Here is a 12723-nt window from a genome sequence, read left to right as displayed (position 1 = left end):
AAAACCCTGCGTGATGAACCGAAGATTTCAAATTTTGATTCATTGGTCCATAAGACCTTCTTCCAGTCTTCAGTAGTCCACTGGCGGTGCTTCATGGCCCAGGCAAGCCTCTTTTTCTTATTTTGCCATCTTAGCAATGGCTTTCTTACTGCCACTTGACCTGTCAAACCTGCAGCTCGAAGTCTTCTCTTCACAGTTGAAACTGAGACTTGCTTACTTCGACCAGTGTTAAGCTGTGCTTGAAGCTGTTGTCTGGTGAGCCGCCTATCACGCAAGCTGTTGACTCTCAGAAACTTGTCTTCTGATTCTGTTGTGGCTTTGGGTCTGCCAGACCTCTTCCTGTCAGAGTTTCCTCCAGTTTCCAAGTGCCTTTTGATGGTGTAGGAAACTGTACTCACTGACACCTTGGCTTTCTTTGCAATTTCTCTAAAGGAAAGACCTACACTTTTAAGGGTTATAATGGTCTGTCTGTCTTCCTTTGTTAATTGCCTTTTTCTCGCCATTATGAGAGCAATATATTACTTCCTGCAGTACAATACTGTCCAAATAATGCTTAAGAGGGTGTAGTAACACAGTCTGTTCCAACACTGCTTTTATACAGACAGAGGGTTTGTAAGTAATCAACAAAAGTTGGGACACCTGTAGGAATTGTTAGCATCAACTTTCAAGGCTTAATTTACTTCCATTGTTGCAGAACAGCTGTAAGTTGTTATCCCAGTACTTGTTCCCTGAAAAAGGCCTTTTTGTATAACTCTGAAATGTACATTATTTTTCAGTTTTTGGTAACCTAAACTTTTTTTTTTTTTTAACCTCTGGCAGTTTACCGCTTACCTTTGTACCATTTCAGGTTATTCACTGGACTTGAACTGCTTAAATTTCAATAAAAACTGGGAAAATGGGGGTGTTCTAAAACTTTTGACTGGTAGTATATATTGTGATGATGTCACCCCGAGGTGTTCTTTGTTTATTTATTTTTCATTCGCTATAACAAAACAAAAGCCTAACTCTGGCAAGGAGCACTAACTTAACTTTAAGGAAGCTCGATCTAACCACGGGACGACAAGCCGTTTACCCGTAACAAAACAAATATTAAACTTAATTTCTTCAATAACACGTTTTTTCTCCTTAGTTTTTCTCTCCAGCTCCACACACACACACACACACACACACACACACACACACACACACACACACACACACACACACACACACACACACACACACACACACACACACACACACACACACACACACCCCCTTCCATATACCTCCCTTAGACGGGTTGAACCCGTCCCTTTTTAAAGGGCTTGTAATTACTTGATTTAAGTCCACCTGCCAACAATAAATCAATTAACTGGGCCAACAAGCCAAACCCTGTGGCCTTCTGGGCAATGTAGTCTCTTCCTGACTCCCTTGTAGTCAGGCCAAGACCTCTAGTGGTTGTACAGTGAAATCACAGAGAATAAAGCTCTTTCCATCCTCAAGATTATATAGTGCCCTTGAAATCACTTTATTACAATATACACAATACAGATTTTCACAGAGCTGCCTCTTTTGTCATAGTCAATCCTTACTGACTCTCCGCGCCCCACACTGTGCAGTACCACTGCTCTAGGGCACCGGTGATGACAAGCTACATTTCAGCAGTCTTTACTGTGGTCAAAAAACAAGGACTTACCTGTATTTACAGTAAAGATCAGCCCAGTAAATGTGTTAGAAAAAACATGTACATATTCTGCTAAATATAAATGGCAAGCTTTACAAAATAAGACAATCATCTCAACAGCATGTCCTTGTCCTCAGAGCTCACCTGGCTGTCTTTGTCCGGGTGCTTCTCAACCCACATCCTGGGCAGGTACACTTCAGACAAGTCAATAGTAAGGCTGAATCCACCCGGTCCTAAAGAGCTGTTCTCTTCCGTGATTACAACTGCTTTACATTGAGTTTTCTGAAATAAAAATGTGATTATTATCACTTTCTATTTTCCAACAGCCACAAACCAGGAGTGGCTGCAGGATTAAATTAAAGTGTGCTCCTTAACTGCTAGGAGTATCAGCCACAACTGGTATGCTAGAAATACATCCTGGGGAGTCTAGGGAGAAACTTAATTAATTATTAAAAAACAAGAGGAACCAAAATCAGCTTGTTTTCGCTGTCTGGGAATGTGTATACAGTATGTATTTGTTTGATTTCATTAGTTTGTCTTCCAAGTGCAAAGAACTTGTAAATTCTAATCAGAGCTTGGTAGATAAACATGATTGGACTGGCCAGCACTTGGGTAGGAGACCCCTGAGAAACACCACAAGAAGCTGAAAGTGCTGTTAAACATAGCAGATTATGAACATTTTACTAAGTATACCAATCTCATAGGACTTAGGTGGGTAAATTATTTTGGTTGCCCAGGAAGCATAGTCACCATTTAACAGATATGTAGGTCTGTTTTCTTATTTTTTTATCAATAATTTAACACAAATAATATATAGTACTTTGTACCTGTACATAAAGTAAAAGTATACATGATCAATCTATTCTGGAGGGTCAAACCAATCAACAGATGTTATATAAAGTTGAATTCCCACAATTAAATGTAAGGTTCTGTTTTGAAAGTTGGGCTCCCCAACTGTGTAGTAGGGTTTAGAGCTACCGGTTTTTCAAATGAATGAATCACGTGATCTGCTGGGAGCTTCTAATTCCAATGTCCTGTTTGTGGGCATGACAAACATCAAGGGGATTCCAGTGGGTGGACAACATTTTTTAAAAAATAAAATAAAAACACAACATATGAATCATTATACAAACATCAAATGGGGAATACCTTGACTTTGATTTTGTGGGTTCCAGACCAAATGCTTGTGATCTCATGTGGCATTTCAACCGACATATCCAAGGCAAATCCACTACTTCAAAAAAACACAAATTCAGTTTTTATAATTACAGCTGAACAAAATCTTACAGTATCCCCAATGTTACTAGCTCTAAAGCATTGAAAACAAACATTTCTCTTTTTACTTAAATGCAAACATTTGCTGTGATGGAAAGAAATGAAGGTAGAGAGATTCTCATTTATATAAAATAAAGCCTGTGTTCTCTGAGCATCCCAATCGTTCTCAGACTAGCACAGAGGACCTATATCTACAAAACAGAACCTAGTTTGCTCTTACATTGCACTTAAACTACACTGCGTTAAAAGTATTCTTGAATAAGTACGCACCCAGTTTCCTCCATGTCATTCACACAGATCTTCTCTACTGTGTCCTGAAATACATTTAAAGAAATAAGTGTGATATAAATAAGTTGCGTATGCTTCTTGAATCATCTCTCAGTCTTCTTCAGAGTACACTGGAAATCTGAAGGGCTTTGCTGTTTTGAAAAGCTGATGTAAATGAACTGAATACTTATATCTTTATAAAACTATAGTACCGAACGATCATTATACTGGCGTTTCTATTTAAAAAATTCAATAAAACAGCATCTTCACCAGCTTCATACAGGCCTCTTTATATGCACTAGATTGAACTGAAGTACAATTACAATGCTCATATATTACAGCTATTTCACTGGGATGAAAGATAAGGCTCCAGAGCAGCAAAAGGTTTTTTTTTTTTTGCGTGGTGGTCAATGAAATGGGCAAACCACAATCACAGACGAAACTCCTTTTACAAAGCTTCATGGGCCAAATTTAAAGGTGCAATTAAAATGCAATTTGCACCATCTTTTCCATCTGAATATTAAACTAGTGAAAACTACCTTGAAGTTTAATTTTAGATAATAAAAAGGTATTTTTTACTATTTTTATAGTAACAGTTCCATTGTTAATTAACTAAAAATGCAAAAAAAAAATATTTTGGTGTAAAGACCTTGATAAAATCAAAATGCAAAAAGTCTTTAAGATAAAAAAATACCTGCATTCATTATTGAAAGCGTTTTACTGAGTTTTAAAGCAAAACTGTATTATCGGTCCTCCAAAATTGTGGTGCCTTCATTTATTAATTGAAAGTAACCTCTTGTTAAGATGTAAAATAAATGCAGTCAGACCTGTGTCCTCTCATTCAATGCTTTGCTCTGTTGCCATGGTGCCACACTGCCAGGCAGCCGGAAGACTATAGATCCAAATTCAATAGCAAGCTCAGTCACGTAGGTGATTTTAATCAGGACAGTGGCACTTGGAGGAAGGTTTCCAACACTAATGGTAAAAACATCCTAGAAGTTTAAAAACAAAAAAATAAATAGGTGTTAACAAACAAATGAATTTTAGATGACCATACATTCAAATCTTGTGACAGTTTTATGGAAGATATTCATTATGCAAACATTTACATACTTATTTTTTGATGTAGTTTAAGGTGCATTGCAATAGGTTTACAAAAAAAAAAAGTGTTCATCAATGTGTGTGGTGAATATAGAAGCGGAAGTGTTATGAAACTTACTGGTGCTTCTTGATCCATGAGGTAGGCCCCGTGTCCCTCCTGAATCGCCTGCCTGTACTCTTGTCTTGCTTTCTCTTTTTCCTTCACCTGAAAGACGAATGTTAAAAGCTTTACAGACAGACAGATACTGATGGTTCAATTCCTTAATTCGGATCAGACTGACTTTGATAAGCAGCTGACAATATATGTATATAATAAAACAAATGTGTGTTTTTCTTGGGACCCTTTTGATGTAATGTGTTGGCAGATATATTACTAAAAAACAAACATCCACACAACGAAATGCATGAGCTACCAGCTCATGCACATAAAAAACGAACCCTTTAATAAGAAACAGTATTGCAGATTTTACAAAACAAACAAAAAGTCATATGCTTTTTATTATTATTTCTAATATTTACTTACCTCACCCACTACATGTTTTCCATTAATAAAAGCTTCAAACCCACATACAGCTGCTGTTTCATCCAAAGGAAAGACATACTTGGCCTCTATTGGAACCACACTGTGATTTGTGTATGTTTGAAAGACAATAATCTATAATAAAGAGAAAGAAAAGCAGATGGATTATACAACACAGTGGATCTACTCAAATCAACCATATTTGAATTTTGTGACATCACTTATTTTACCAGAAGTACTGTTCATATTAAACAATCGGCTGGTTTCACAGACCCACTGTTTTAGGTAAGGTCTGTGAAACCAGCTGAAAATGTCTTAAGTCTATATTAGTTATCCTGTAGTATGCATTCCCTTTGTAATTTCTCAATTTACACAAGAACTATGAACCAGATAAGGCCAGTCAGCCCACCGATGCTTGATCAGTTCATAGTAGCTGGTTAAATCACAAAATATTGTCAAGTTGGGTCTGGTCCTGTGGTCCTGACCCCTGTGCTGTGCTTACAGCATTGATTAGGGATAACTTTGTCAACTCCTCTTAATTTTAAACACTTCAGTGAAGTCCCCAATAATCATTTCAGTTCACCTAATGTTATAGCTCTTTCCTTTAAGCCCTGATTGCTCTACACAATGTGCTAACCAGAAATGAATTCAATTGCAGTCTCACTTTCCCATCCTCACCTGTGCTAAAAGATCTACCATTCGGCCCTTCACATGAACACTTTTCAGGGGGATCTTATTCCCAGAGCTGTCCTGGAGGCCCTCTGTTACAGAGTCCAAAGGGTTTGTGTATTCCTCATCGGAATCGGCGTCAGTCACTGCTGCACAGAAACAAAAAAACAGCAACCGCTTCAAATCACATGGAAGAGGACAGCCTGGAATTCTAGAACTGTGGGGATCTCGTCAAGTACACACCACGGCACTCTATCAGTTCTATATTGTATTCATTTTTCTCCAGGGTCATCATTTAAACTGTGATAGCAACTGCTGTTACTAAGTAGCCCCATTAGGGGAGTTGTGTAAGTTTGCAAACCCACAGCCAAACCAGCTGTCCTCTTTCTTTTTCTTACTCTCCATTGTTAGTTTTGTTTTAACTTCTGGCCCCATCAATCAGCTGGTGTACAATATGAAAAAAAGATTATTTTTTAAATGGAGACTAAATTATTATTACTATTATTTTTTTTATAAATTTAGTCGTTGCCAATTATTTTTATTACTTTCTCCCAATTTAGAATGGTCAATTCTTTTTTTAAGCTCAGCTCACCGCTACCACCCCTGCGCTGACTTGGGAGGGCGAAGACAAACACACACTGTCCTCCGAAGCGTGTGCCGTCAGCCGACCGCTTTTTTTCACACTGCGGACTCACCATGCAGCTACCCAAGAGCTACAGCGTCGCAGCTCTCAGGCAGCTTACAGGCAAGCCCGCAGGTGCCAGGCCAGACTACAGGGGTCGCTGGTGCGCGGTAAGCCGAGGACATCCTGGCCGACCTAACCCTCCCTCCCTCCGAGCGGCGCTCGGCCAATTGTGCGCCACCCCCTGGGAGCTCCCATCCACGGTCGGCTGTGGAATAGCCTGGACTCGAACTCGCGACGTCCAGACGATAGAGCGTATCCTGCACTCCACGTGGAGCGCCTTCACTGTATGCGCCACTCGGGAGCCCCCGAGACTGAATTATTTTAGCGTTTTTTTTTTTTGTTTTTTTTTTGGATTTTTAGTTGAGAAATGAGATATACATAATACAAAATGTAACAAAAGAACATTCCCATTCTCCCCCCATGCCACCCTCCCCATCCCACCCCCCTCCCAGGGTGGAAACCCCCCCAACCCCCCCAGGTGTTGGGGGGGGGGGGGTTCCTATTCCTATACAGATGCTCACAATGAGCTGGAGGGGTTAGTGGCACATGTGTGCAGTCTATTGCACCAGAAATGTCATAGAAATTGTTTTTCAAGGCTTGTAAGTACACTCTGCTTTTTTTTAGGGAAAAATAGGTATTTGGGTGTTCATCTCAAAATATGCATTGAGCACAACTGGCAACGCATGAGAAGAAGCGACAACTGGCAACAACGCACGAGAAAAAGAGGACAGGGAAACGCCAGCAACAATTAGAACATAAGAACATAAAGGTTACAACAAGAGGAGGCCATTCGGACCATCTTTCTCGTTTGGTTGTTAGTAGCTTATTGATCCCAGAATCTCATCAAGCAGCTTCTTGAAGGACCCCAGGGTGTCAGCTACAACAACATTACTGGGGAGTTGGTTCCAGACTCCAACAATTCTCTGTGTAAAAAAGTGCCTCCCATTTTTCTGTTCTGAATGCCCCTACCTAATGTCCATTTGTGACCCTGGTCCTCGTTTCTTTCAGGTCAAAAAAGTACCTTGGGTCGACATTGTCAATGCCTTTTAGAATTTTGAAAGCTTGAATAAGATTGCCGCATAGTCTTCTTTGTTCAAGACTGAGCAGATTCAATTACGACGGTTTAAAACATTTGTCAGTCCATACGGGTGATGGCAGTGTCCAGGCAGAACAAGACCAGCAGACTGCACCTCTTGGTGAGGCGACATACAGTACGGGACTAATTAAATTAAACAAGAGGGATTAAACTGGATTTTAAATTAGCCGTGGGAACCCAGAAGTGCTTCAGCAAATACAGTACAATCTGCCAGAGCTGACGGACCTATAGCTGAATCTACTAGGTTTGATAAGCCTACTAATTCAAGGAAATGCAAGGATTCAAGGAAATGCATGCACATGGATTAAGGAGTGGTTAATATGTAGAAAACAGAAAGTACTGATTCGAGGAGAAACATCAAAATGGAGCGAGGTAACCAGTGGAGTACAATAGGGATCAGTATTAGGTCCTCTGCTCTTCTTAATCTACATTAATGATTTAGATTTTGGTATAGTAAGCAAACTTGTTAAGTTTGCAAACGACACAAAAATAGGAGGAGTGGCAAACACCATTGCAGCAGCAAAGGTCATTCAAAATGATCTAGACAGCATTCAGAACTGGGCAGACACATGGCAAATTACATTTAATAGAGAAAAGTGTAAGGTACTGCATGCAGGCAATAAAATGTGCATTATAAATACCATATGGGAGAAACTGAAATTGAAGAAGGAATCTATGAAAAAGATCTAGGAGTTTATGTTGACTCAGAAATGTCTTCATCTAGAGCTATAAAAAAGGCCAACAAAATGCTAGTAAATATAGTGAAAAGTGTTGAATTTAAATCAAGGGAAGTAATGTTAAAACTTTACAATGCATTAGTAAGACCACATGTAGAATATTGTGTTCCGTTCTAGTCATCTCACTACAAAAAGGATATTGCTGCTCTAGAAAGAGTGCAAAGAAGAGTGACCAGAATTATCCCTGGTTTAAAAGGCATGTCATATGCAGACAGGCTAAAAGAATTGAATCTGTTCAGTCTTGAGCAAAGAAGACTACGCGGTGATCTGATTCAAACATTCAAAATCCTAAAAGGTTTTGACAATGTCAACCCAGGGGACTTTTTCAACCTGATCCTTCAAGAAGCTGCTTGATGAGATTCTGGGATCAATAAGCGATTAACAACCAAACGAGCAAGATGGGCTGAATGGCCTCTCGTTTGGAAACTTTCTTATGTTCTTAAAGACAGCACAAAAAAACGCAAAAGAAAAACGAGGCGGGGCTTCGTATAATTGTATTGAATTATGATAAAGTGAAAGATTTTGTTTTTTGCTCTGTGTTGCAAAACAGCTACTGCTGGACATCCCCTGCAAACAACAATTAGGGACAAAGAACGGCTAATGGGTTTTGTGAGTAACGTTTTGTGCTCATGGAACAAAGCTTTAGAAAGGCTGTCATCCCCTTTGCATCACACTGCTGTGTATCTGCATCTGAGAAATAAGACCATGTATGTGCTCTTCTGTCAGCAAGCAAGGAACATGCATGCAAGGATTTAATTGCTGAAGCTGATAACTTTGTTGCAGTTTTTAGCAATTTCATCCAGAGGGCTACAGGGAGACATGATGTCTTTAAATTAAGACATTAGTGAAGACTGCGTGTGTACATGAGTACATGAGTTATTGTAGTAATTCAAAAGTTATTTAATCAGAGGCTGTAACCTCCAACTTCACAAACCAGCCCCCACTTCCCATCCCCTCAGCACATACAAAGCACCCACTGGCAGAAACAAATGCTGGCACCATGTATACAAAAAGCGATGCTGTCCCTGTGCATGAAGCACAGAGCTCTAGTTGGCTAGCAGGAGTGCCACTCACCTGGGGGGTCTGACAGACCTGCTGGGGTTTCTTCATTGGTAACATTAACAGTGGGCTGAAAACTCTTCACCTGGTCTTCTCCCACACAGAACTGGACAACATACTTTATTTGAACCTGGCTAGGGTTGTATACGACATACTCATCATCCTAAAGAAAAGGATCGAACAACTCAACTCAATACAAAAGAAACATTTTCAGAGATCGGCTGCAACAAACACTTCTAACCAGCAGAACACGAGAGAGAACTGCCTCTGAATGCTGTTATCAATGTTTAACTGGCCTTTTTATCTTAATGGGTTTGAATGGGTTTTAATTGCTGCTTTTAATGTGCTATTATTGCATCATTGCATTTTATCTTACTATTTTCATTTTTAATTAGTAGTACTATTATGTAAAAGTGGATATATGTATGTCTACACTGGAACCTGTATTTATATGTACTTATTTATTTTACACTATTCTAAACTGTTATTAATCTGTGTTGTGATCTGACAGTGGTATTATTATTATTTGTTTATTTAGCAGACGCCTTTATTCAAGGCGACTTACAGAGACTAGGGTGTGTGAACTATGCATCAACTGCAGAGTCACTTACAATTACGTCTCACCCGAAAGACGGAGCACAAGGAGGTGAAGTGACTTGCTCAGGGTCACACAAGGAGTCAGTGGCTGAGGTGGGATTTGAACCGGGGACCTCCTGGTTACAAGCCCTTTTCTTTAACCACTGGACCACACAGCCTCCTAAATGTTATGTATAGGCTTTAATTTACCAGTACACTTTTACACCGAGAGCGATGTCACAAACCACCAGGAGCCACGTGCCAGCCGGGTACAGCAGTGTGCTCAGAGTGCGGCAGACTGCAGTCTTTTGCACTCTTTCCTATGCTGCACATCCCACTGAAGCAATGCATCCGATACAGAGGAGTTGCTTCTGGGAGTTTGAGAGTTTCTAAATGCTTAATTTTTTTAGACAAGGACTCTTCCCAAGCACTTTTTTTAAATATACATTTCTCCAGAAAAAAAAAAAAAAAAAAAACTTTAAAAACAAAACATTCCAAATGTTTGCCATGTATTTTCTTTTAAAGAACTCCCTCCCAGAAGCCAGACACATTGGCTCGCATTTGAGTACCAATCACTGCTTTTCCTATGACTGGCTTATTTTAAATGGGGACATGGCTCCTTCAAGCGGCATCTCTGAGTTTACAGGAAGCGTAACATTGCATTGAGCATTCAACACATTTCCTTCATGAACAGCTTTAAATAAATGACCATAAAAAACGAATTCTTCTAAGGTACGCTGATTACAGTACCTGGAATTCCGAAGCAACGTCTGCAGTCTGCCGCACTCCGAGCACACTGCTGTACCCGGCTGGCGCAGATGCCAAGGTGAAATCTTTCTTGTGCAGGTGCTTGCACTCACCGAGAGCGATGTCACAAACCACCAGGAGCCGCGTGCCATCACTTTCACTAGGCTTTGAATACTTGAGAATTGTGCTGTAAGAAATCATTCAAAAAAATAACAAAAAACTAACAGAAATATGACCAAGAAAATATACCAATTAAAAAAATGATAATAATTCCAGACCTCAATGCATTGCTGAAGTAAATGCCACATCCAAGGTTACCAATATCCGTCCTATCAATGCCATGTTGTTCAACCGCAACTTTTGGCAAAAGAAGTCCCCTGTAAAAATAAAGGAATACGTGCAATTTTATATATATATATATATATACACACAGTGCCTTGCAAAAGTATTCAGACCCCTGACCAATTCTCTCATATTACTGAATTACAAATGGTACATTGAAATTTTGTTCTGTTTGATATTTTATTTTAAAACACTGAAACTCAAAATCAATTATTGTAAAGGTGACATTGGTTTTATGTTGGGAAATATTTTTAAGAAAAATAAAAAACTGAAATATCTTGCTTGCATAAGTATTCAACCCCCACACATTAATATTTGGTACAGCCACCTTTCGCTGCAATAACAGCTTTAAGTCTTTTGGGTTAAGTATGTACCAGCTTTGCACACAGTGTCGGAGTGATTTTGGCCCATTCTTCTTGGCAGATTTGCTCCAGGTTGTTCAGGTTGGTTGGACGATGCTTGTGGACCGCAATTTTCAAATAGTGCCACAGATTCTCAATGGGATTGAGATCAGGACTTTGACTGGGCCACTGTAGGACATTCACCTTTTTGTTCTTGAGCCACTCCAATGTTGCTTTGGCCTTGTGCTTGGGATCATTGTTTTTCATCAGTTTTTTAGCGGACTGAAGCAGGTTCTCTTGCAGTATTTCCCTGTATTTTGCTCCATCCATTCTTCCTTCAATTTTAACAAGATGCCCAGTCCCTGCTGATGAGAAGCATCCCCACAGCATGATGCTGCCACCACCATACTTCACTGTAGGGATGGTGTGTCTTGAGGCATGGGCAGTGTTAGGTTTGCACCACACATAACGCTTTGAGTTTTGGCCAAAAAGCTCTATCTTGGTCTCATCTGACCACAAAACCTTTTCCCACAGCTGGGTCACTCTCATGTTTTCTGGCAAACTCCAGACGTGCTTTCAGATGGTACTTTTTGAGTAACGGCTTCTTTCTTGCCACCCTCCCATACAGGCCAGTGTTATGCAGAGCTCTTGATATGGTTGACTGGTGCACCATTACTCCACTCCCAGCCACTGAACTCTGTAGCTCCTTCAAAGTGATTGTTGGCCTCTCTGTGGCTTCTCTCAGCGCTTGTTTAAGCGCTGAGTTTTGAGGGACGGCCTTTTCTTGGCAGTGCCTGGGTATTGTGATGCAGCTTCCACTTCCTGATTATTGATCCAACTGTGCTCACTGGGATATCCAAACACTTGGATATTATTTCATACCCTTTCCCTAATCTATGCATTTGTATTACTTTATCTCTAACTTCTGTAGAATGCTCTTTGGTCTTCATTTTCCTTCAGATTCACAGCCTGACCAATGATCCTTCAACAGTGGGGTTTTTATCCAGAAAATGTGACAGCAACTTTAATGGTTCACAGGTGGAGGCCAATGGTAAGGTAATTGTGTCCTCGTTAGGGCAATTTCTTTCATCGTTGTAAACTGGGAGCTTCCACAGCACAGGGGTTGAATACTTAGGCAAGCAAGATATTTCAGTTTTTTATTTTTCTTAAAAATATTTCCCAACATAAAACCAATGTCACCTTACAATAATTGATTTTGAGTTTCAGTGTTTTAAAATTAAGTATCAAACAGAAAGAAATTTCAGTGTACCATTTGTAATCCAGTAATATGAGAGAATTGGTCAGGGGTCTGAATACTTTTGCAAGGCACTGTATATATTTATAGATATTGTGAGGAAGCAGGTGGAGTGAGACAGCAGGGAGGGGGTTAAAACCTCCCTGCGAGAGAGAAAAGATGTGCGAATGCACATTGGTTTAATTTAGTTGGCTAATTGCTTTATTGTTTTGTGTAATTGTTTTATTATTAATGATCATCCGCACCTGGGCGTTATTGGAAATTAGACCCAGGTGCGGGCAGTTTAAAAGGAGAGCAGTCAGTCTGCTCAGGGCTGCTGAGGAGAGGGAGGCAGAGAAGATGCTCTGCTTCCGAGCAGTCGGATGAAAAGGTACGGTGCAAACCTGT

General features: G+C 40.0%; 1 protein-coding gene across 8 annotated transcripts in view; it reads right to left on the bottom strand.

Moving 5' to 3' along the window:
• The window catches only part of LOC117429603 (protein mono-ADP-ribosyltransferase PARP4-like), a 64349-nt gene that overhangs the window by 38402 nt on the left and 13224 nt on the right, over window positions 1-12723 (bottom strand). For 5 of the 8 annotated variants that reach the window (XM_058998361.1, XM_034049314.3, XM_034049313.3 and 2 more), the window contains 10 exons: window positions 10677-10775; window positions 10402-10585; window positions 9091-9238; window positions 5508-5647; window positions 4833-4964; window positions 4428-4514; window positions 4036-4200; window positions 3212-3255; window positions 2816-2900; window positions 1811-1948 (listed from right to left, as the gene is read on the bottom strand). In XM_058998361.1, the coding sequence (XP_058854344.1) occupies window positions 1811-1948; window positions 2816-2900; window positions 3212-3255; window positions 4036-4200; window positions 4428-4514; window positions 4833-4964; window positions 5508-5647; window positions 9091-9238; window positions 10402-10585; window positions 10677-10775 (1222 nt within the window). The remainder of the gene's footprint in view (window positions 1-1810; window positions 1949-2815; window positions 2901-3211; window positions 3256-4035; window positions 4201-4427; window positions 4515-4832; window positions 4965-5507; window positions 5648-9090; window positions 9239-10401; window positions 10586-10676; window positions 10776-12723) is intronic. The other 3 variants (XM_034049311.3, XM_034049315.3, XM_034049312.3) reach the window with 3 other exon arrangements.

The sequence above is a fragment of the Acipenser ruthenus genome, chromosome 24 (assembly GCF_902713425.1).
Source record: "Acipenser ruthenus chromosome 24, fAciRut3.2 maternal haplotype, whole genome shotgun sequence".
In the NCBI taxonomy this organism is placed as follows: domain Eukaryota; kingdom Metazoa; phylum Chordata; class Actinopteri; order Acipenseriformes; family Acipenseridae; genus Acipenser; species Acipenser ruthenus.
Note: the sequence above shows the minus strand (reverse complement) of the source record. Positions and strands in the feature narration are given on the sequence as shown.